This window comes from Cuculus canorus, chromosome 1, assembly GCF_017976375.1.
Source record: "Cuculus canorus isolate bCucCan1 chromosome 1, bCucCan1.pri, whole genome shotgun sequence".
In the NCBI taxonomy this organism is placed as follows: Eukaryota; Metazoa; Chordata; class Aves; order Cuculiformes; family Cuculidae; genus Cuculus; species Cuculus canorus.
Window position 1 is genome coordinate 158,120,143 of NC_071401.1, and position 19,909 is coordinate 158,140,051.

Below are 19,909 nucleotides of genomic sequence, written 5' to 3' on the forward strand. Positions count from 1 at the left end.
ATATATATTCCTTTTTCTTTTGCTTGCACTTCATAATTTTTCAGTGGATTATGTGCGCTTTAGAGTCAGAATCTCTGCCTGCACAGTACTAAACATCCAAAGACCCTGGCCCAGGCTTTATTGTTATCTCATTACCTGCTGACAGTCTGTAGTTTGTGTTACTTCTAAGCAAAAATAGTGTGGTATTCTTCAGCCAGTCTGAACTTCTCAGGGGCCACTGTACTTGCATTCCCCTGGCTTCTCTGTATGCATCTGTTGGTCTTTTAAAACCGTGGAGATTACCAAGCACTTTGAAAAATGAGACTCTTTATTTAGATATTTTAATACTGGGGTTCTGCCTTTGCCTTCCTGTCATAAATCTTGGTCGTGGACATCTTAAGGACAAAGATTTTTACTTGATGGTGTTTTGGACTGAAGCTAACATTACAACATGCTGTTGTAATGCTATTGTTTGCAGTTCTCTTCATTTGGATTCTCCTCAATTTCTCAGATCAGAGTCTTTTTGCCCTGATGACCTCTGTCAAATGCCTGTTACATGTACATCAGAAAGATTTGTGTTCTGCCACTTTTTCTGCAAAGGATGGCCCCTGTAATGACAGAGGACTTCAAAATGTCAACTTACATATTGGAATGTGACAAGTATTTGATATGTAACCCAAACTGCCATTTAATCCCAGGTGTCTTGTAGGTGTTTCATTTTATTACCAGATTCTGTCTTGATCTGCAAATTAGCAGCACTTAAAATACAGTGACAGTCCAAGATTCTTTTTAGGTTTTATTTTCAACCTCCATCTCAAAATGTCCATATAGTTAAGTGGAAACACTAGTTCCTGGTAGCAGTAACAAAGGCATAAAAGATTTACCAGAGGCATGTTAATGAGTTCTGGAGTGACCTCCCTTCATCTTCACCCTGGATAGTTCATGCACTCAGGCCTGTGCCTGCACCCTGCAGCCCCCGAGCTCTGGCTGAGGCAGCAGGAGGACCCATGTGCCTGCCCCAATCTCAGCAGGGGATTACCAGAAAGCATCATGCTCATCCTTCGGCTGAGCCCAGCAACAAAGATGGGTGGCCCAGCTAAGTATCTGGAGAAGTCAGTGTAAATTACCGGGAGAGCAGTTGGATGAGGACAGCCTCTGACAGCCCCACTGTGCATATGGTAGAGGACATCTTACACCTTCATTCTTCATTGTCCTGGACACCTCTCTCCCCTCCCACAAAGTGGAGCTGGAGCAGATGTGGGTTAACACAGCCACTTTTAGAGGAACTAACTCCCATCTGTGCTTGCAGCCTCGCTTAAGTCCAGTACAGACTGGCTAAATGCAGCCTTACATGTTGATAGGAGCAAAATGGGCACCAGTTAAGGACAAGTGAATAAATAAAGAGGTAAATTCACCAAATGATGTGGGCTGGGCTGGCAGAGAGAAGTAAGCGGCATCATGACTGTATTCCTTTCTTATTAAAAGCTGAGCCTATCTGGTGCTACTGAGGAGATGGCCTTTCTTGTGGAGTGACATGGCATCTGGAAGGAGCTGCTTGGGAGAGGGAGTAGGATACCTTTTGTGTCTGTAATGGAGGTCTATAGACTTGAGATCCTCTTGTGTTGTTAGGAGTTTTTTTCTTTCTTGCTAATCAATTTTAATAAAAGTTCCCCATTTATTTATGATGATGCAGGATTGTCTCATCTGGTCATATAAACAATTTTTTTTTTGTTTTGTTCTACAGGCAACTAATAGCTCACTTAAAAGTTTTCTCTAAATTCTCCAATCCTCGTTCGTTGTTTCTGGAGCAGAAGTTGAACGCATTGTATATTCAGGTGATGCTATTTGCTGGCTTTTAGAATTACTTCTAATAAATGAACTCATTCTGATTTGAATGCTGTCTCTGAGACTGCAGAAACCTGTCGTTTTCTGAAGCTAGACTCAATAGCTTGAAAAATGAGCTGTCCTTGAGAGGGCTTCAATTGAAACGAGCCTCTTTAGCAAAAACCTGCTTGAGATACCTGGCTTAGTTTGCCAGGAGTGGCTCATGCAAACAGATCTGGCAGCAAACAAGTAGTAGTCTTTAGCAAGGCAGAGGAGTGGCTGTAGATGGAGTCTGTTCCACTTGCCCAGTAGGATCTAGAAGAGGATTTTGAGTCCAAAGCTTAGGGAAGACCTGTGGAGATTTTTCCTTGTCCTACACTGTTCTGTCTACGAAGAGTGTATTCAGTGTGAACAACAGATCATTTTGCATCAAAAAACCCACACAGTTTCTTCTTGAGGAATAGTGAGTATGATAAGATTCCTTTTTGAGGGATTTCCGTTAAGGAATTGTCAAAAATATTACTCTGAATAAGGATTCTAAGTCTTTATCCTACATTCCTTAAAAGGATATTTTATTAATTTTAATGGATTTTGTTGATTCCCGATTTGTGGAAATGTTCAGATACTGGTGTTGCTCTAATTTGTGTTCTCTGAGGCTGCAGTCAGTGGGCTGTAGTACTGCATTAAATGCTATGAAACTGTGAGTTTCCTGGGTTTCACCTGGTGGATTTCACACTTGGTGTGAGGATTGAAAGGTCCTTTCGTTAGTATCTGAGAATCTCTAATGAGCATTCTCTCTGTTTTGGTCAGCCTCAGAGTTCTGCTTAGGCAAAGAGGTGGTCCATTGTTTGCTTGACTTTGTTCGTGGGAAAATCTTGAGTGGGTGTGTAGAAGTCAAAATGGTATGTCAAGAACAGCCTGATACGAGAAGAGAGATTACTTCATCACTTACTGGTTGCCATTTCTGTGTCATAGCATGTGTTTTCATGGCTGGTGTGTCCACCGGGCATAGGGATATCATGGCAAAGTGACCTTTGATGATTCTAGCCTTTGCTGTTTGGTAGGAGACTTAAAAACTGATAAGGATCCCACTTGGGGAAATGATCTGTATTTTTTTAGTGCCTTGATTATGAGAAGTCATCTTCAAGAGAGCGCAAATCTTATATATTTATATAAATATTTATATAAAATATATAACTCTTATATATTTATATAGATATATAAATCTTATATATTTATATAAATATATAAATCTTATATATTATATATTTTTGAGTGTATTGTTTTTGTCACAGGAAAGAAATAGAGGTGTCTTGGGTTGGTTTGGGTAGTGTGCTTTTTAATACAGTCTTCCCAGATATACAACTCATAACTGGTTTTGGGAGGTTGAAAACTCAAGCTGACAGTGGTCCAAAGGAGAATTATGAAATACCAAATATTATGACTATCCTATGTAGATGTGGAGGAAGTGTATATGAGTTACCAGCAATCATGTCCGCTTTTTATGAGTGATGATTTGTATTCACATCTTGGCTTTATACTAGCAACACATACGTTCTGTTTCCATAAGATAGACCAAAACCCTCATGAGCTTGGAGCCTTTGGGTTGCTTCGCTATTTTCAGTAAGCTCTTCTGTCTTCTAGATAGGGACTCACTTTCTTTCTCGTGTCTCTTGCAGTTACTGTCCCATCAAGACCAGAATGTACAGAGAATAGCTCTTGACTGCATAATGACGTACAAGCATCCTCATCTACTGCCATACAGGTAAAATCTTTTATATTATTTTTACATTGGTGAATGAACCTACTGTCGTATCAGAAGCCTGCTCGGGTCAGTTGCCTCAGAGAGAGTGCCTTTTCTGTATTTGTTGAAGACGTATGTATAAATTGTAATTTTAGCCAGCTGTGTATTTCCTATCTGAAACAGGAAGTAAGGTCTTGAGGGTTGGTCAGTCTCTCTCTTTTGTTTACGAGAAGACGGCAACACTTTCATTCTGTTCCAGAACAGTGTATGCTTAGTAGTTGCATTGTTTTCAAGGAAGTCTTTCATACTGATGATTTATAACCACTCAGAGAAAATGACAACGTAAAACTGTAGTTTGTGGCTGAATAATCTCTTCAGAATGTGTCCAGAAGGTACTCTCCTACATAAAAAGCTTGAGCTTGCTAGCTTTTAAATTATATTGTCATAAAAAGGTGGGAATAAATAGTACTTTATTTTATATAGCGTGGATGAGATTTGTAGGTAATTAGACATAGGTGCATATATGTATGTCTGTTTATTTTTATAATCCCTACCTGCCCTCAAATAATGTTTATTACTCTAAGGGAGAACTTGCAAAGGCTACTGGAGGACAAGACTTTCAAAGAAGAAATAGTCCATTTCAGTATTTCTGAGGAGACCTCAGTAGTAAAAATGGAGCATCGACCAGATCTCATTCCTGTTCTTATGAGGTGCGTCACGAAGTGCAGGTGTAAAAATTTCATATCAACATGCCATGAGCAGAGCTGTAATGCTGCTGCTTCTCATTCTAAACAGTTGAGACTAACCTATGATTAATGGTTTGTGATGTTCTGTATGGTTTCCTTATTGACATCATTTATGTAATGTGTTATGCAAACAATGTTTTCATTAAAAGCAGCATGAATACGGTGAATACCGTTTCTGCTAAGGCTCACAGAGGACTGTGAGAACATTTCAGTTCACAGAGTGTTGCCACTTACTTTTATTAAGATACAGTGATGCAGGTTATCATGCGGATAACTAGTTTTATATCTGAAGTGTCCAGCAAAGCTTCCATTGTAGTGGCAGAAGCTCATCTTTCACTGTGATGGTTCTGGGCAGTGTGTAGTAATTCAGTGGAGACCCTGAGGGGGCGAATTCCACTCAGCTTGCTCTCAGTAGAGAATATTTTTAAATGGGAGTTTCTTCTGCAGAATAAAGGACTAGGAAGCAGATGGCTTGCTGAAAGCTAATGCAACTTCTTTTTGGCTCTTGAAGGATTCTCTATGGGAGAATGAGAAACAAAACAGGGAGCAAAACACAGGGCAAGTCTGCAGCGGGCACTCGCATGTCAATTGTTCTGCGATTTCTTGCCGGCTCACTGCCAGAAGAGATACGAATGTTCTTGGATCTACTCTTTGAAGCTGTGAAGCAATTCAGTAATGGTAGGTACAGGCAGTAGAACCTGGGAGTGTGGTAATTCCTGTCCTGTAGATATGTGGGAGGATTAGCACACTTAGTACTGTTACGTGTTCCAGTTTGTCTGTAATGGTGCCTTGGGAAGATGAAAGGATGAAAGTAAACTTGGGATAAATACTGGGTTTCCCCTGAACTTTTTCTTACAAAGCAGGATTGCTGTGTTTTACAGGTCCAGGGTGTGACGGTTTAGCCATAAACAGTTTTTCTGACTGACAGAAAAACATGTGAAAAAACTTAGGCAGCTATGACATGCCATAGCTGCCCAAGTAAGACCAGGAATGACCAATCACCAGTATCACAGGCTAACCAGTGTATGATGGTAATAAGCAGAGGTTGAAAGTACTCTGATACTGTAGCAGTGGGAGGTGTCTTAGTGCCTCAGAGAGATGGAGACCCAGAGCTGTCCTTATTTAAAAAGCTAAATTGAGGATCTGTAACGTAAGGCCAGATTATATTATTTTTGATTGAAAATTCTTTTTGGTAGTGGATATCTTCATGATGTTTCTCTGGATAAGGTGCTCTCACTTTGCCTGTTGCAGGGCCTTGCCAGACTGCAGTGCTTCGAAGCATGTCAGAGTTGGATTTAGCTAAAGTCCTGCCTCTTGGGCGTCAGCATAGCCTCTTCAATGGTCTTGAGGTTGTGTTGAAAAACATGGGACATTTGATCCATCAGTACCTGCCTGAAATTCTACAGATTCTGCTCTGCATGACAGCTGTGGTATCCTGCATCCTCCAGCAAAGGGAGAAGGTACAACATAGGCAAACTGTATACAAACATGTAAATTAAATTCCTTTCCCTCTTCCCCGACTTAGCTTGCACGTGTACACACACCTTCACTGATTCAGGTAAAATACAAACTTAATGCCAGTGTGTAGTGAAACTTAGCAATTAAATGTCTGCCAAAATAGAGGCCAATGATATTTGTGTGAAAGTGCTACAGGGAGGACACAGCTACCAGCAGTGCTTTCAGCGCACTGGAAGCACGTTTAGTTCTGTATCAGGAGTAGTCATGCTAATCCAGTGTCCAGACAATTTGGGTTTCAGCCAGGTATCTGTAGAGTGCTGTGAATGTTTTTCGCTTCCTGTGCAGTGGCTGTACATGCAGAAGGGGTCAGGTAAGAAAAACATTCTGTTAAAGATTGGCTACACTTAAAGATGGGGGATGTCTGCTTTCTGCTGCCCTGAGCCCAGAAGAGCAGCACAAAGATCCTTAGGCTCTAGCCAAGCTAGCTGAGGTCTGTTGCCAGCTCTCTGGAAGCGATGACACTTTTCTGTCTTTCTGAAAGCAGTGTCTTTGCCACGCTTCAATCCAAATAGGAAAAGGAAAGCTCGTGTGATCCAGTGCAGAGCCTGATCGAATATTAGGTACGAAACAAGCAAACTGCACCGTCATTGCTGCAGTGTTGAAGGGAATTATGATATAATAGGCTGAGCAACTGTTATGTTGAATGGAATTATGTGATGATCGACTGAGCAAGTAGTGTTACGTAATGAGTGCTTTGTCACCATGCACATTTGTTCTTGCCAACACCCATCTGTGAGCATTCATGGTTAGAACTTGCCTTGAAAACAGTCCATCAAACAAAGCAACCCCTTGCAGTTAGGCAGCATCCAGGCTCCCATGGTTGCCTCCAAGCTGCCCAGAACCTTGTAACTGTCTTCGTTTATGAAGAGGATGGACAGATTTTAGGACAGTAGCGTCCCACAGTCTGACTTAAGCAATGGATTGCATGTGCCTACATATTTTAAACTGGGAAAGGAGCTTTAGAAGCTGCTTCTTTCGTTACTGGGTTAGTCACGTTTTGCCAGGGTTACTACATCATCATTGTGTGTGGAGTGACGGTCTGTCATTTGTCTGAACTTAATTTAGCACTTCATTAGCCCATGAGATGTTAAAAGCTCAAGAAAAAGTGTGAGAAATTTGTTTATCTTGCCTAATGATTAGAAGACATTCTTGGAATTTGAGGGTAATTTATTGCAAGCTGATACTGCCTGGAGAGTTAAACGTCAACTTTGATCATTTTAAGCTAAGTTACTCATTTACGGTTTCCTACTGATTGTTTTTAGTATTGAGTTTCTTTGTCCTCTTCGAGATTTGATCTCAGATGACTGCTTTTGTGGCAATTGAACAGTGGGAGATCCAAAGTTGTTTTGCTTGGGAGTCAGCCTTAGCAGTAGCAGCCTGATTTGTGCTGTCTTTGGTCCTTCAACCAGCTCATTTGCTGCTTGGAAGCTGATTGCATACCATTAGTACACATTCAGCATAGCTTGGGAGGTCCCACTTTGGTCTTTTTACCTGTGGTTTTGGGCACAAAGGGAGTATAGACATCTATTGCATGGTAGACAGTAGTGTCTTAAAAATCCGTAGGTACATGGAATAAAAAATTTCTAATGACTTTCAGTGAGACTTTGACACCAAAGCTTTCCAAAATAAGAAGTGGAAGTGTTTATTCATTATATGGATCATGATATGTAATGGAGGCCTTGAGGAACTCAAGATGCAGCTCCAGTCTTGAGCAGCAGCCTTCTTTTGCTCTGACACAGCTCTGTTTTTTATTGAAACTAGAGTTCAGTACCTCTGCACTGTGGACTTACCTTGTGTGTTTGTGCTATGAGCTGCATTGCACAGTATGGAAATAATTTAGGTTACTCAAGTGACCTTCTCAGGGAGGAGAGCCAGAATGCAGCAGTACATGAATAACTTCATGTTTAGCTGAAATGTTTCCCTCAAGAAAGGCTATGGAACATAACTGCTAAATAGGTACAAGAAGCATCCTCCCGTAGCCAAATGCTGTGCTCCCCGCAATGCTGCTGTAGGAGGTGATCCACATTCTTGCCTTCTTTATTCCTCCTTCTCCTTGTCTATTGATTTCTTCCCTGTAAGTCCCAGTATGCAAAGTAGAACTTCACTTTTGAGAGCTGATTTTGGTCCTTTCCTGTGTAAAACAGAATTATTTAAGTGTCAGGACTGAAATGTAGCTGTGGTGTAGCTTTTTGCATTTTGCCTAAAAAGGCCGATGCTACTGCAAACCTGTCCACATGGATTTTGATGAGCTGAAGGAGTCCTGTGTGACTCAGTGCAGGAAGAGGCACCTCTTAAAAAAATTCAGGTCAGCTGTGAGAGGGGAATTGCTGCTGTGAACAGCTTACAGGAGAAAGCAGAACATTGTGATAGTTCCAGCAAAGGTCGTATCTGTGGTCAATGAATTGCTGTATTTAATTTCAGAGCAAGTTGTTAGTAGTTCTTCTGCAGAGGTCTTAGTAGGATTTTGTTTTGTTTTTATAGGTCCAACCTAGGTTCATTAATCCACTGAAGAATTTGAGACGTCTTGGACTCAAGCTTGTAGCAGAGTTTTTTTCTGATTATGAGACCTACAGCTTTAGCGTGGAAGAGATTGATGCAGTTTTCCATGCAGTGGTATGGCCTCAGGTAGGTATTTCTTGTTCTTCTAAACAGGTTGTCTGTAACATGTACCATGCAGAGAACTCCAGCTGCATTGGAGTCTGTCATGTCAGCTGTGTCTGTCACAAGATTGCATGTGGCCTCAGACAAATTCTGGATTTCTGATGTGTTTGTGCAAGGTCAGTTTCTTGACTTACATCCAATTAGTCCTGTAATAATCAATTCAAAGTCTAAAGTACAAATTAATTCATCTTAACAAAATGGATGCCATTTCTTTGTCTTTAACCACAGAAGCAGACATCTTCCCTGCATGCTTCAGGGAGCAAAATAATACTCATCACTTCTAGGTGCACTTTGCTACTTTTCTGTGTAACAGTTCTGTCAGTGGGCTGTGTGCTCTTGTACCCGCCTGCCGCGAGTCCTGTGTGAGCACAGGAACAAAGTGCAGGCTTGTGGAAAAAGATGAACAGGAAGAGAGACCACACAGTATTTAAAATTAAATTGTGCTGGCAGTGTCAGTGCACTGGGTTTATCACGGAATGCCTGTACTGGGTTGTCTCTGCTCTGAAGGCAGTCGCCTCTGCCCAAACGGTAACTGAGCAAGATGAGCTGACTCCAACAGAGCTCTTCCACTTTGGCTTTTGAGTTATCGAAATGCCCAACTTCCTTGCAGCAGGAAGCCTGTCAAAGAGCACCAGGAGTAACTGTTGTGGTCTGCACAACCCCAGATCTGCTTTTCTAGACAGGGTTTGCTTGTACCCTGTTTCTCTGCTCTACCAGTAACAATATGTGATGTGTAGTATGTGTATGTGGACAAACAGAAGAGAAAGTAGTTTTAGACAGTGCATATAGGTCTGTATTACACTGGGCTTAGCAACAGGGAATTGTTTTGTTCCCAGTTTATCTCTGGAGTGTTTTAAAGGCTGGGGTGCCATGTGGCCAAAGCAGTGAACATTTACTGGAGTCCCAAGGCAGTTAGTTCAAGCATGTGGTTCAGGCTTGAAGTCAGCAAAGCACTTAATGCTTTTGGGGAGCATTGTGTATTGGAAATGCTGTATATATCTGAACAAGATGTGAAATAGTTGTTAGATAGAATGCCTGGAGTCAGAGCTGGTTTGGGAGCTTGGATGATAGTACAATCCAGAAGCTCCCTCTAGAGGAAGTCTCTACCAGTGAACTCCATGAAGATTTGGTTTTGACAGAAGAATCGTTTGACTTGTGTGCTTACCTTTTTTAAGGCTGAGAGGGCAGGAGAAGAAGCTTTCTAAGACCCTGGGTTTGACAGTCAGACCTGCCTGTCAGAGCTATTCCACACCCCGCATGCACCTTTGTGCTGTTGCCTTCAAAGGCACTGGAGCCTCCCCTGCCTGTGTGTTCACTAACTGTGCCCTACTGACAGTCCAGCTGTGGTCAGAGTGGAAATCCAGCTGTGTGAGTTGCATGCAGCCTGTTGGGTTGCAGAATGGCAGAGGGGAGGGAGCCAGACCTATGTGGTGGTTCTCTTTTGACTGTGTCCAGTCATATGAAGGAGGAGCAGCTCTTAGGTGGGGTTGTTTTGGCCATGGAACCCTGTTAGGAGATCTCTTTCCAGGGGTGCAGTGCAGTACTCAAGCATCTCCCTGAGCAGAGAGGGCACTTTTATAGCAGCGAGACCGAAGAGACACAGAGCAGATGCTGGTGTGGTAGGTGCTGTGGCCAGGGTATAGGAAGTACGGGAGGAGTGAATCTTGAGTGTTTCTCTTGAGATCTCATCGGCATGTCCGGGAGAGGTTGCTAGGTCCCTGCAGCAACTGTGAGGCTCCATGGGGAGCCAGTTCCAAGAGGAGGGCAAAAGTGGTATCTGGAACGGTGTATAAATTAGAGTAAATTAATCTAAGAGTGATTCTACAAATACTGATGGAGCTGGAAAAATGATGATGAAATTGCTTTCTAAAAAAAGGTAAAGTACAGATTGTAGTGAGGTTTTTAAGTGGCTTTACCTATTCATGTTGCATTGATATTTGATTTTTACTTCCTTTAGGTCTGCAGATTGGCTTCGGAGAGTCAGTATTCTCCAACTTTTCTGCTCAAACTCATTCACATCTGGAGTAAGAATCCCAGGTAGGTGAAGCATAAATATTGCTTCCAAGTACACAAAAATCAAGGATAAAAGAATAGTCATAAAATGTACAGTCTGTGAATAATTGTGTCAAAACCCATATTTTATTTTTCTATTAGACTGTTATTCTTTTGATAGCAGTCCTGATGCACTTGTGAAGCTTTCCAACTTATGCAATTACTCTCTTTTTAATGAACTGGTTTTGCCATTTATGAACAACCAAGCAGATATGTAGTGCAAACGAAAAAAATGGGTGAGGTGGAGGGCTGGCTTCTTAAAATATGTTTGTGTCTTGACCAATGACATATTAGTTTGGGAGCTGGGAGGTCAATTTTACCATATATTAATTCATTCATGTTTTTTGATTCTCTGTTTCTTTTTATGAAAGAAGAAGGGCAGGTTTGGCACTGAATCTGTGACTGAGGTTCTGCTACTGAAAGTTGTAAGAGAGTTTTTTATGATGCAGAAACTGAGAAATTCCTACTCGGCTGTCATGAGTGATTTTTGCCTCTTCTGTAGATTCACTGCTTCTCCTTTGCTGAGTCATCCAATACCTGTTTTAAGGTGCCTCATCTGTAGGCACAAAGAACTTATATGCAAACTTCTATAAAAGAATGGTATTGGATCAGAATAACAGAAGACTTAGATAAACATCTGTGGAGGAAGGGTTATATTTAGATGATGCTATCTTGAAGCAAGAAAATGGACTTGATGACCTCTCAACCTCTATTCATTCTATTTTTCATGACACCCTCATTCTGTGATTTTTTTTCACTTTTTCCTTGTTTGAGATAGACAGTCATTGTCTTTTTGATTGACTTTTTGCACAAAAAAATAATAAAGTTCTGAACTTACATTTTCAGCCAACCTTTTTTGTATTTTTTTTCTCAGGTATTTCCCCTTGCTGGCCAAGCAGAAGCCAGATCACCCAGAATGTGATATACTGTCAAATGTGTTTGCCGTGCTGTCAGCCAAGAACCTGTCTGAGGCCACATCCAGTCTTGTGATGGACATAGCTGACAGTCTTCTCAACAGCCCAGATTTTGAACCTACAGAGCGTGTTTCCAGCTTGAGTGTGACTGACTGTGTTGTCATGGTCACTGGAGATGCGACAGAAGGTATGCCTGCGTGAGAGTCATGAGAGGCCCACTGGGTGCTTTTGATGGAAGTGTAACTTTATGATGAGGTTGCCTTTGCACTGGCTGAGGATACTGGGGAAGAAGACCTTCCAGTGGAGATGCAAACATCAGTGCACTATTTTGTCATGGCATGCTTGGGAACTGTAGAGTCCTGCTTGTCTAATGACTGGTAAGAACCACATTCAAGTGTCAGGGTCCTGAGCATGGAGAAATTCCTTATGAAGAAGGAAAATGTTTGTGTTGTTGACCTGTTTTGTCTGCACAGCTTTGATTGGTATAACTTCAATAGCTACATTGCTGACTTGACTCTGAGCCTAACATCGAGTTTTATATAAGGGTTCATTTCCTGCATGCGCGTTGTCGTGTATCGTTTTGATGTTTAGTCTGTGCTCCCTGACAAGGAAGACCTCTCATTGATTCCTTCTATCTTTGAATGGTAGATAGGAAGGGTGGTGTGCTGTGTTTGATGCTATGGAGCCCTCCTTCACCTGTGACACTCAGAGGTAGTGGAAAGTAGAGAACTTATCAATGTGCCCTTTTTCTGGCAGCTTTGATTTACACAAGAGGTCAGTAGTAGAATGAAGAAAAGTACAGCCATAAATGCTCCAGCCATTTTAGGAGATGGTTGCTAGCTTTGAGGAACCTCCTCACAACCTTTTGGTAAGCCCACAGTTGCTGGAGCTGTTACTGAAATCTGTGAGGAGAGATTTTATTCTCTGTAGTTTCTTTGGTCCCAGATCAGACGTGTTACACTTGGTCTCAGAAAGTGCTGATGCATGTTCCCAGCAGCTGTTTGCTGTGCACATTCATAACTTCCATAGATTTTTTTTTTTTCCTTCCACTGATGAAACCTCTTTTGTCTGTTTTCCCCCTTTGCTTGTGTTGTATCTCCCTTCTGTTGCTTGCAGCACAGAGTTGGGTGTTGCTAACTATTGTATCCCTTACAGAGCCCCTCAGCCTAGGTTGCCGTTTGGTTCTGCCTCATGTTCCTGCCATACTTCAGTACTTCAGCAAAACAATGTTAAAAGTGGAGAAGGTGAAAAAGAAGAAGTATAGAGCTCAAGTCAGCAAAGAGCTGAGTATACTTTCCAGGTAAGTGATTCTCTAGAGCTCAAAACAGTTAAAAAGTTTGAAGGAGGAAGAAAGAGGCTTTTAATAACAGATTCCAAATTAAAAACATTGTGTCTCAAACTGTTTAAATTTTTAACATTTGAAATTATCAATACCTGGATCTGGCATTGACCATTGCAAGTTGCTGATGACTGAGGCAAAAAGTTTTTAGAAATTGATTCTAACTTATTCTGTTGCTGGTACCCAAAACTATTGCCTTTTGGGCATAGGAAAAGGTACAGAAATGCCTGCTGTCATGTGGAACTGAATACTTAGGCTGGTACCGTGATTTTGGTGGGTGTGCTCTATTCACCTGGAATGGCTAACAAAACCCTGTGATATGGCACTAGTGCTGACAGAGTTCTTCTTTGCTCTATACTGGTGATTGGTTTGATATAGAATAGTAAATTACCTTGTCTCAATTCTGTAGGATCAGCAAATTCATACAAGAAAAGAGTCAGAATTCAGTGCTTGTGAGCCTTCTCCTCCCGTTCCTGTATCAGACTAACATGGAGCAGGTAGGTAGAAATCACTTTCCCCTCCCTAATAAAAACATTTTTCTTTTAATAAAGAAAGTATATTTATTCAAGATGCAATTAAAAGTCTTGTTGATTACATGTTTTTTCTCATTATTAGCCTGAAATTAAGTTTCCATGTGTTTGTAGTCTGCTCAGAACACTATGCCAGTGCATGTGAATGTGTACGAGTCACTAAGTACTTTGCTGTGATGCCAGTGCCCAGGCTGACTCCCTCCCCTCCTTGCGTGAGGATGGTCTGCAGAAGTTTGCATGCTGTCTTTACCTCCTTTGCCATTGCAGTCAATCCACCAAATTCCTTGCAGTTTTTGAAATAAATGCTCTTTTTCGCTGTTGATTTTGTGTACTGCAAATCCACAGCATCTGGACAGCAATATGGATATATATGGTTAAGTATGTAGTACATGCTGTGTAAAGGGCAGTGCTACATTGGTCTGTTGCAGGACAAAAAGCAAATATTATATAGTACTATTAACACACTCCTATATCTCCTACTTCCATTCTGTTCTCCTTCCATTCTTAAGGAGTCTGTGGTTACAGAAGTGTGTCTCAGAACTGAAACTTCCCTAAATCCCTCAGGCACACAAAGCATATGGACTACGGTTGAGTGAAGCAGACCCCCTCCATGGCTTAGACTTTTGTCAACTATTAAATAAATAAAGCACTAAGGCTGTTGGTAAACTATTTGGGTTTCCTTTGCTGCCAAACCTTGTTTTCAGAAATACAGTCCCTTCTACAGTGAATGAATCTATTGATTATTCAGCTTGATTGCCTGGATCCTTAGATCAAGGCTTGAGTCTTGTTTTTTCTTAAGAGATATGCTGTTGCTCCAGGAGAGTTTTGGTTTGCAGAAAGAACTGCTAGGCAGCAAACTGTAGCTTCTACTTCGCAAATGGTCATTTGATTGTTCACAGAGTATTCTTGGTTTTTAAATCTGTGAATTCTTGGGGGACCATACATGATTTCCATGCAGGGAGGTCATACAAGTATATGGTGGTGTTAACATTCATTTCACAGGTTAAAGAGAGACTGCTTTTTAAAGCTCCGTTTTAGGAAAGACACAAAAAAAAAAGGCTTCATTGTGTTCACACTCTTCTCTAACGCTGCTCGTGTCTAATTGAAAGGTAGCAACTGCTTCTGAGAGATTTGATGATTACATTGAGTGTGTCATCCTAATTCTTTGTTCTCATTCAGTATCTGTGATCTGAGTAAAATATAGCAAACTAGTTAAGTTGACGCTATGTCTTGAAATATTTCCTAAGGAAATGAAATAACCTTGTGAGGTTTCAGTATTTATTGACAGTTATCTATCTCTTTCAGGGTACAGAGATTGACATTCTGGAGACAGTGCAAAACTTGCTGAGGCATTGCTCAAACCCTACAAGCTTTCTCAAACCACTGGCAAAGCTTTTTTCTGTCATCCAGAACAAAGTTTCACGACATAAGTTGTGCTTGGTATTTCAGGTATTGCATTTTTATGTGTCTTTTTGTGCTTCTTTTAAATATTCTAAGAGATCAAGAACAGAATAAGTAGCAGTATTTATCTTTGCTATACCTGATCTTAGAAGCTTTTAATCTACATCATCCATTAAGTAACAGAATTGTATAAGATAGAAATTAATGAGCTGCATGAAAATTTGTAAAAGTTTTGTGTAAGGGAAGGCAAATAAATCAAACTCCATCCATAATGAATCCTGTATCTTTATGTTCTTTTGTGTTTCTTTTTAGACTTTATCTGAGTTGGACAGTGAATTGAAATATATTACTGATGTTGTTAAGGTATGCGCAGTTTCTTTGCTCACTTTTTTTCCCCAACATTATATTGTCATGTTTCAGGCCTTTTTCATGAACAACGTGTTACTCTTTTCTTAGCTGAATGCCTTTGATCCACGACATCTCGATGATATTGACTTTGATGTACGTCTATCAGCATTCCAGTCAATCACAGCCCACATCAAGGAAATGCAAGCAGTGGATATTGACTTCCTCATCCCCGTTTTGCACAACTGCTTCTATACCATCCAGGTTGGCTGAATGTTCCTTCTATTGCTTTGTGTGTTATGTGTCCTGATGAATCTAACTTCACAGTTATTTCTGTTGAATGGATTTTGACACTGCATAACATTCAGAAAGCATTATTTCAGTCTTCTTACAAACACCTGTTTTTAAGTTTGTCTGCTTGCCTTTTCATCTGTGTGTCCAGAAGGGCAAATAGAGTGCAGCAAGAAGGCTTACTCCAGTGCAGTGCATCTTTCTGTCAGTGAGCCCTGGAACTGTTCAGTCAATTTGTACTGTATAAAAGGCTTATTACAGTGTTGAAAGGCTGCTTTTCTTTCTTTTGCAGCATTTACTGATTGTGTAGGCCTACTGGTAAATATAAAAGAGTTTTTCCTGGTTGGAAGGGTGGGCATTTATTCAGGCCTAGAAGTTGTACAGGAAAGGTCTCAAGAGTTACTGGATCTCTGCAGGCCTTGTTATGTTGCGTCCAGCAGTATTGTTCAGTCCAGTCTTTTGAGGAGAGAAAGGCGTCATATCCAGACTCATTGATACAATTTCTTCATCCACTCAGCTAGGGGATATGGCTCTTAGTGACAACGCAAGCCTCTGCTTGACCAGTTTTATCCACCGACTAGCAGAAATCAACCACACAGAAGATGACTACAAGGAGCTAATCCAGCACACTCTCCTGGAGTCTGTGAGAAGGGGTCTGAAGAGTAAGACTGAGGTAAGGCAGTGTTATCTGATTACACATCTCAAGCTGTCTTCAGGACACTAGGGTATATGAGACATTTTATGGATGCATTCTCCAAGTTCCTTCCTGGACTAAGAAGTCCATTGTAAACTTGCCCTTCATTTTAAACCTTATAAAAATCTAAAAAGTTATAAAACTCAGCTGTCTTGTATTTCTTTGCCTTTGTTAAGCTTTTCTTAGTTGTAGTTTGTGCTTTGCAGGGAAAGCTTTAATTTATATGCAGTCCAAACTATAGGTGTATTTGCTTTTACCAAAGAATGGAACTTGCTGACCTGAAGAGCTTATAAATGACAGCCTTGCTATTCTGAGAAGTGTGTAACAATGTCTCCAAGGGGTACTTAATGTTGACTGCTTGCTGTTTGCAGAGCGTCCAGCAGGACTACACATCATTGCTTTCCTGTCTTATTCAAACGTTCCCAGCAAATCCTGAATTCCAGGATATGGTCCAGTTGACCAACCGCCACGATCCCGACATGGACTTCTTTGAGAACATGAAACATATGCAGGTAAAAGGCAACAGGCATTCTTCCTGTGCCAAAGCAAAAAACATTTTGATGTGAGGTAATATTTTCAAAAACATCTGTGCACTGTCTTTGCAGAGAAATTGAACATATATCATTAGCTATTATTAAAAATCTAGATTGTGGGCATCATCACATGGGTGATTGTGAATGAAAGTTATATTTCTGTCTAGGAATTTCTTGGGGTTATAATTTAGCAGCACTGGTTTATGTCTCTTTCTAATGTAGCTAAAAGAATTGCTTTCATTTTAAGTGAGTGTTCGTAATTTTGAGTGGGCAACTCTGTGTTACAACCTGTGTGGGATACAACCCAGAGTCAGCAACAGTGTTCTGAGGATCCCTCTGATATAACCAGGAAACTGGTCTTTTTGTTTTTGTCTAGCCTGTTTCCTGATGTTTCCTGTTTCAGAGGCTCTGCAGCTGCTTTTCATTCACAGACTTTTTTAATATAAATGTTCCACAAAGCCTGATCTTTCTTGTAGTATTAAAATACAGCATTTCTCCTGCTTTCAGAGGTGCAATCAGAGAAAGCCTTTGCTACATCTGTAGTTATATAGAGAGTTTAATTATTTTCCTTGTAATTTTATTAGGTCTTCTCATCTTGTATCAGTTGCCTCCATTGTCTGATACCTGAAGATGACAGTGTTATGATTGTGGATTCACAGTGAAACATCCCATTGGAGTATTTATTGAGGCAAAAGGCTAGTGAATGCCCAGAGACTAAAGGAAAAGGCATGGCTTGCCCTTGGAAATGGCCATAATATGCATATGCCATTACTTAAAATTTGAGCATTTTCAAAACATCCTAAAGTATGTGCTAGCTGTAGACTCAAGCACCATCTCATTCACTGTCTCTTATGCTTGTCTCAGATCCACAGGAGGGCACGAGCTTTGAGGAAACTGGCTAAGCAGCTTACTGAACAAAAGCTTGTGCTGTCTTCTAAATCCCTCCAGAACTACATCATGCCTTATGCTACTACTGCCATTTTTAATGAAAAAATGCTTAAGGTAGGCTTTTCAATTGAATGTATCCGTTTGAAGATTTTCACATTTCTTCTATACCATTCTCCCTAAAAGCCTAATGACTTTAAAAGGCTGATAGGTTTGTGGAGTGAGTGTTCCCCTTTCAGACAAGAGTGCTGTGCTTCTTCTGATGGCAGAAAGAGCTTTTGGAAGTTGCAGTCTGGGCCCAATCCTATATCTGCTAAACCTGTCCTGTTTCTCTAATGTAGATCTCTTAACTGTTTAGGGTTGGTGTTTGTTTTTTCACTTGGGGTTATATTTGTTTGCATTTTTTGTAATTAGGTTATTATTAGTTTTTTGCCTCTGTCTCCAAACTGCTCTCTTCCTGTTCAGTTGTAAGATTAGTCACTGCTTGGCAGCAGAATATATTGATTGAAACTTTAGTGAAGAAACAAACATATGTTGTTTTGCATCAGAAATTGTTTAATCGTGTACTTCTAATTGAATGGCATAGCTTAGCAATGTGCCACGTGTCTGTGGTTAGATATCTTGACTGATTTTTAATTCTTCACACAGTGAATAAGTGAAGCGTATAGATGTAGTTATGAGAAAAGGTAAACGTGTGATGAAATATTTTGGAAGAAGTAGGTCTAGAGATCTGCTTGGCCAGCTGTGATTTTATTTAATTTTTCACCTGGTGATTGAGAGGAGATCTAAAAGAGCTGAATACCAAGTGTCCCCACTAGACAGACATTGCTTCTTCTTACTTTGCGTAAAGTATGCTTTAGAGATATGTTCAACATGAATGTTAACAGCAACTGAATTTATCGTTTGAGCAGCATGAAAATATGGTAACAGCCTCAGTTGAAGTTATTGGAGCTGTCTGCCGGCACCTCTCGTGGTCAGCGTACTTGTACCACTTAAAGCATTTCATCCATGTTCTGCAAACAGGACAGATCAGTCCAAAGCTGGGAGTCAGGTAAGTACTCTGAGCAATGCTACTCTAGGTTCCTCCAAAGACTGCAAGGCAAAATCCAGTGTCTTAAGGAGCATCACTTGGATTTTAGCCTCTTCATTGGGATGAGAGATTGCCCACTTTGAAGGGGGTTTGTGCAAGTGAAATTAGGCATGGCCTTGCAGTTTGATTGGACTGAGCTATGAAGGATTAACAGCTCATTGCTTTCTTACGCTTTGTCTCGCTAATGCATATCAGTGCTAGGAGCTTCTGCTCCTGGGACATCTCCATTGCTCCAGTACCACTGTCTGTGGGGTTTCACAGTGAGCTAGGTCACTGAATGCATCTAACTGAAAAGCAATCAGTTTTTATTTCCTAGTTTGTCACTTCAGGATAAACTTAAGCTCCACTGTCACCAACTCTGATTTTTTTTTAAAAGCTCTTGTAAGGTTTTCCATTGTGTTGGGTGATGCAGCTTCTCCTTTTTGGGTCATGAGCTGATGTCTCTGTGTTTTCCTTCCACAGCTTGTTAGAGACAGTGCTGGAAGCCTTTCACTTTGACCATGAAACACTTGAAAAGCAGCTTCTGACCATCGAGAACCAAGGTGAACTTTCTGCTCCTAACTGTAGAAACACTACCTCTGACTGCTCAAAGTGCAGCTAAATCAAAATAGTGTGTTTTACTCTTGAGGTTAGCTACTCGCAGATTTTTAAAATGTGCATTTTGGAAAGCTAGTTTTGACTTACCATCTCAGGAGCAACGCAGACTGTCTTCCTGTGTGTTGACACAGTGAGAAGGGGTGGGAAGAACCTTCTCTATCCCAGGCCATAAGCTGAAACAGCCCAGGCTGGGTGTATGCAAATCTGGGTTGTTGTCCGAGGTCTGTATCCACCCTTGTTGCTGCTGCCACATCTGAAGTTTTTTTCCTTGATATTGGCTTCTCTCATTGTTATCTGCAGCCTAACCAGGGTGCTGTATGTCCTGTCTTTGGTTCCCCTGCTATTTCATGGGAAGCAGTGACGTCTTTGGCTTCTTCACCATTGTGGTTATGTGTTTTAGCATTTGGGATATTCTGAGGAAGGAGGAGCATGTCTCACAGCTGTATTTGTCAGTACCTCTTACCTTGTGAAATTCTCAAATGTAGGTGAACAGCAGTTCTCTAAGCTTCAAGCACACTGACCTTTGCTAAGCTTTTTATGGACTTCAACCAAAGAGTAACCTAGTCTGTGCGTTAAACCCAGCCCTGAGGGGTGATTGACAGAAAATGGCATGTCAGAGCTTCTCTATCCAGGAAAGCAACTTTGATGCTTACTGATTGTTTGCTATTGCTGATGATAAGTAGGAGCTTTGTCCGGAACAGAAGTAATCACAAGAGTCTTTTTTTAAGGGCTTGATTTTTGTGACCACCTATATTTACCTGTGCTT

The 19,909-nt window shown here is 40.9% G+C and overlaps 1 protein-coding gene across 1 annotated transcript in view; it reads left to right on the forward strand.

The window, feature by feature from the left end:
- Positions 1 to 19,909, forward strand: part of UTP20 (UTP20 small subunit processome component) — a 64,900-nt gene that overhangs the window by 22,412 nt on the left and 22,579 nt on the right. The window contains exons 23-40 of the mRNA XM_054081791.1: positions 1,724 to 1,814; positions 3,483 to 3,568; positions 4,132 to 4,257; positions 4,805 to 4,971; positions 5,545 to 5,753; positions 8,293 to 8,436; positions 10,430 to 10,509; positions 11,399 to 11,625; positions 12,594 to 12,738; positions 13,187 to 13,274; positions 14,613 to 14,756; positions 15,021 to 15,071; positions 15,165 to 15,317; positions 15,862 to 16,017; positions 16,410 to 16,550; positions 17,436 to 17,573; positions 18,368 to 18,507; positions 19,009 to 19,088. Of these exons, the coding sequence (XP_053937766.1) occupies positions 1,724 to 1,814; positions 3,483 to 3,568; positions 4,132 to 4,257; positions 4,805 to 4,971; positions 5,545 to 5,753; positions 8,293 to 8,436; positions 10,430 to 10,509; positions 11,399 to 11,625; positions 12,594 to 12,738; positions 13,187 to 13,274; positions 14,613 to 14,756; positions 15,021 to 15,071; positions 15,165 to 15,317; positions 15,862 to 16,017; positions 16,410 to 16,550; positions 17,436 to 17,573; positions 18,368 to 18,507; positions 19,009 to 19,088 (2,366 nt within the window). The remainder of the gene's footprint in view (positions 1 to 1,723; positions 1,815 to 3,482; positions 3,569 to 4,131; positions 4,258 to 4,804; positions 4,972 to 5,544; positions 5,754 to 8,292; positions 8,437 to 10,429; positions 10,510 to 11,398; positions 11,626 to 12,593; positions 12,739 to 13,186; positions 13,275 to 14,612; positions 14,757 to 15,020; positions 15,072 to 15,164; positions 15,318 to 15,861; positions 16,018 to 16,409; positions 16,551 to 17,435; positions 17,574 to 18,367; positions 18,508 to 19,008; positions 19,089 to 19,909) is intronic.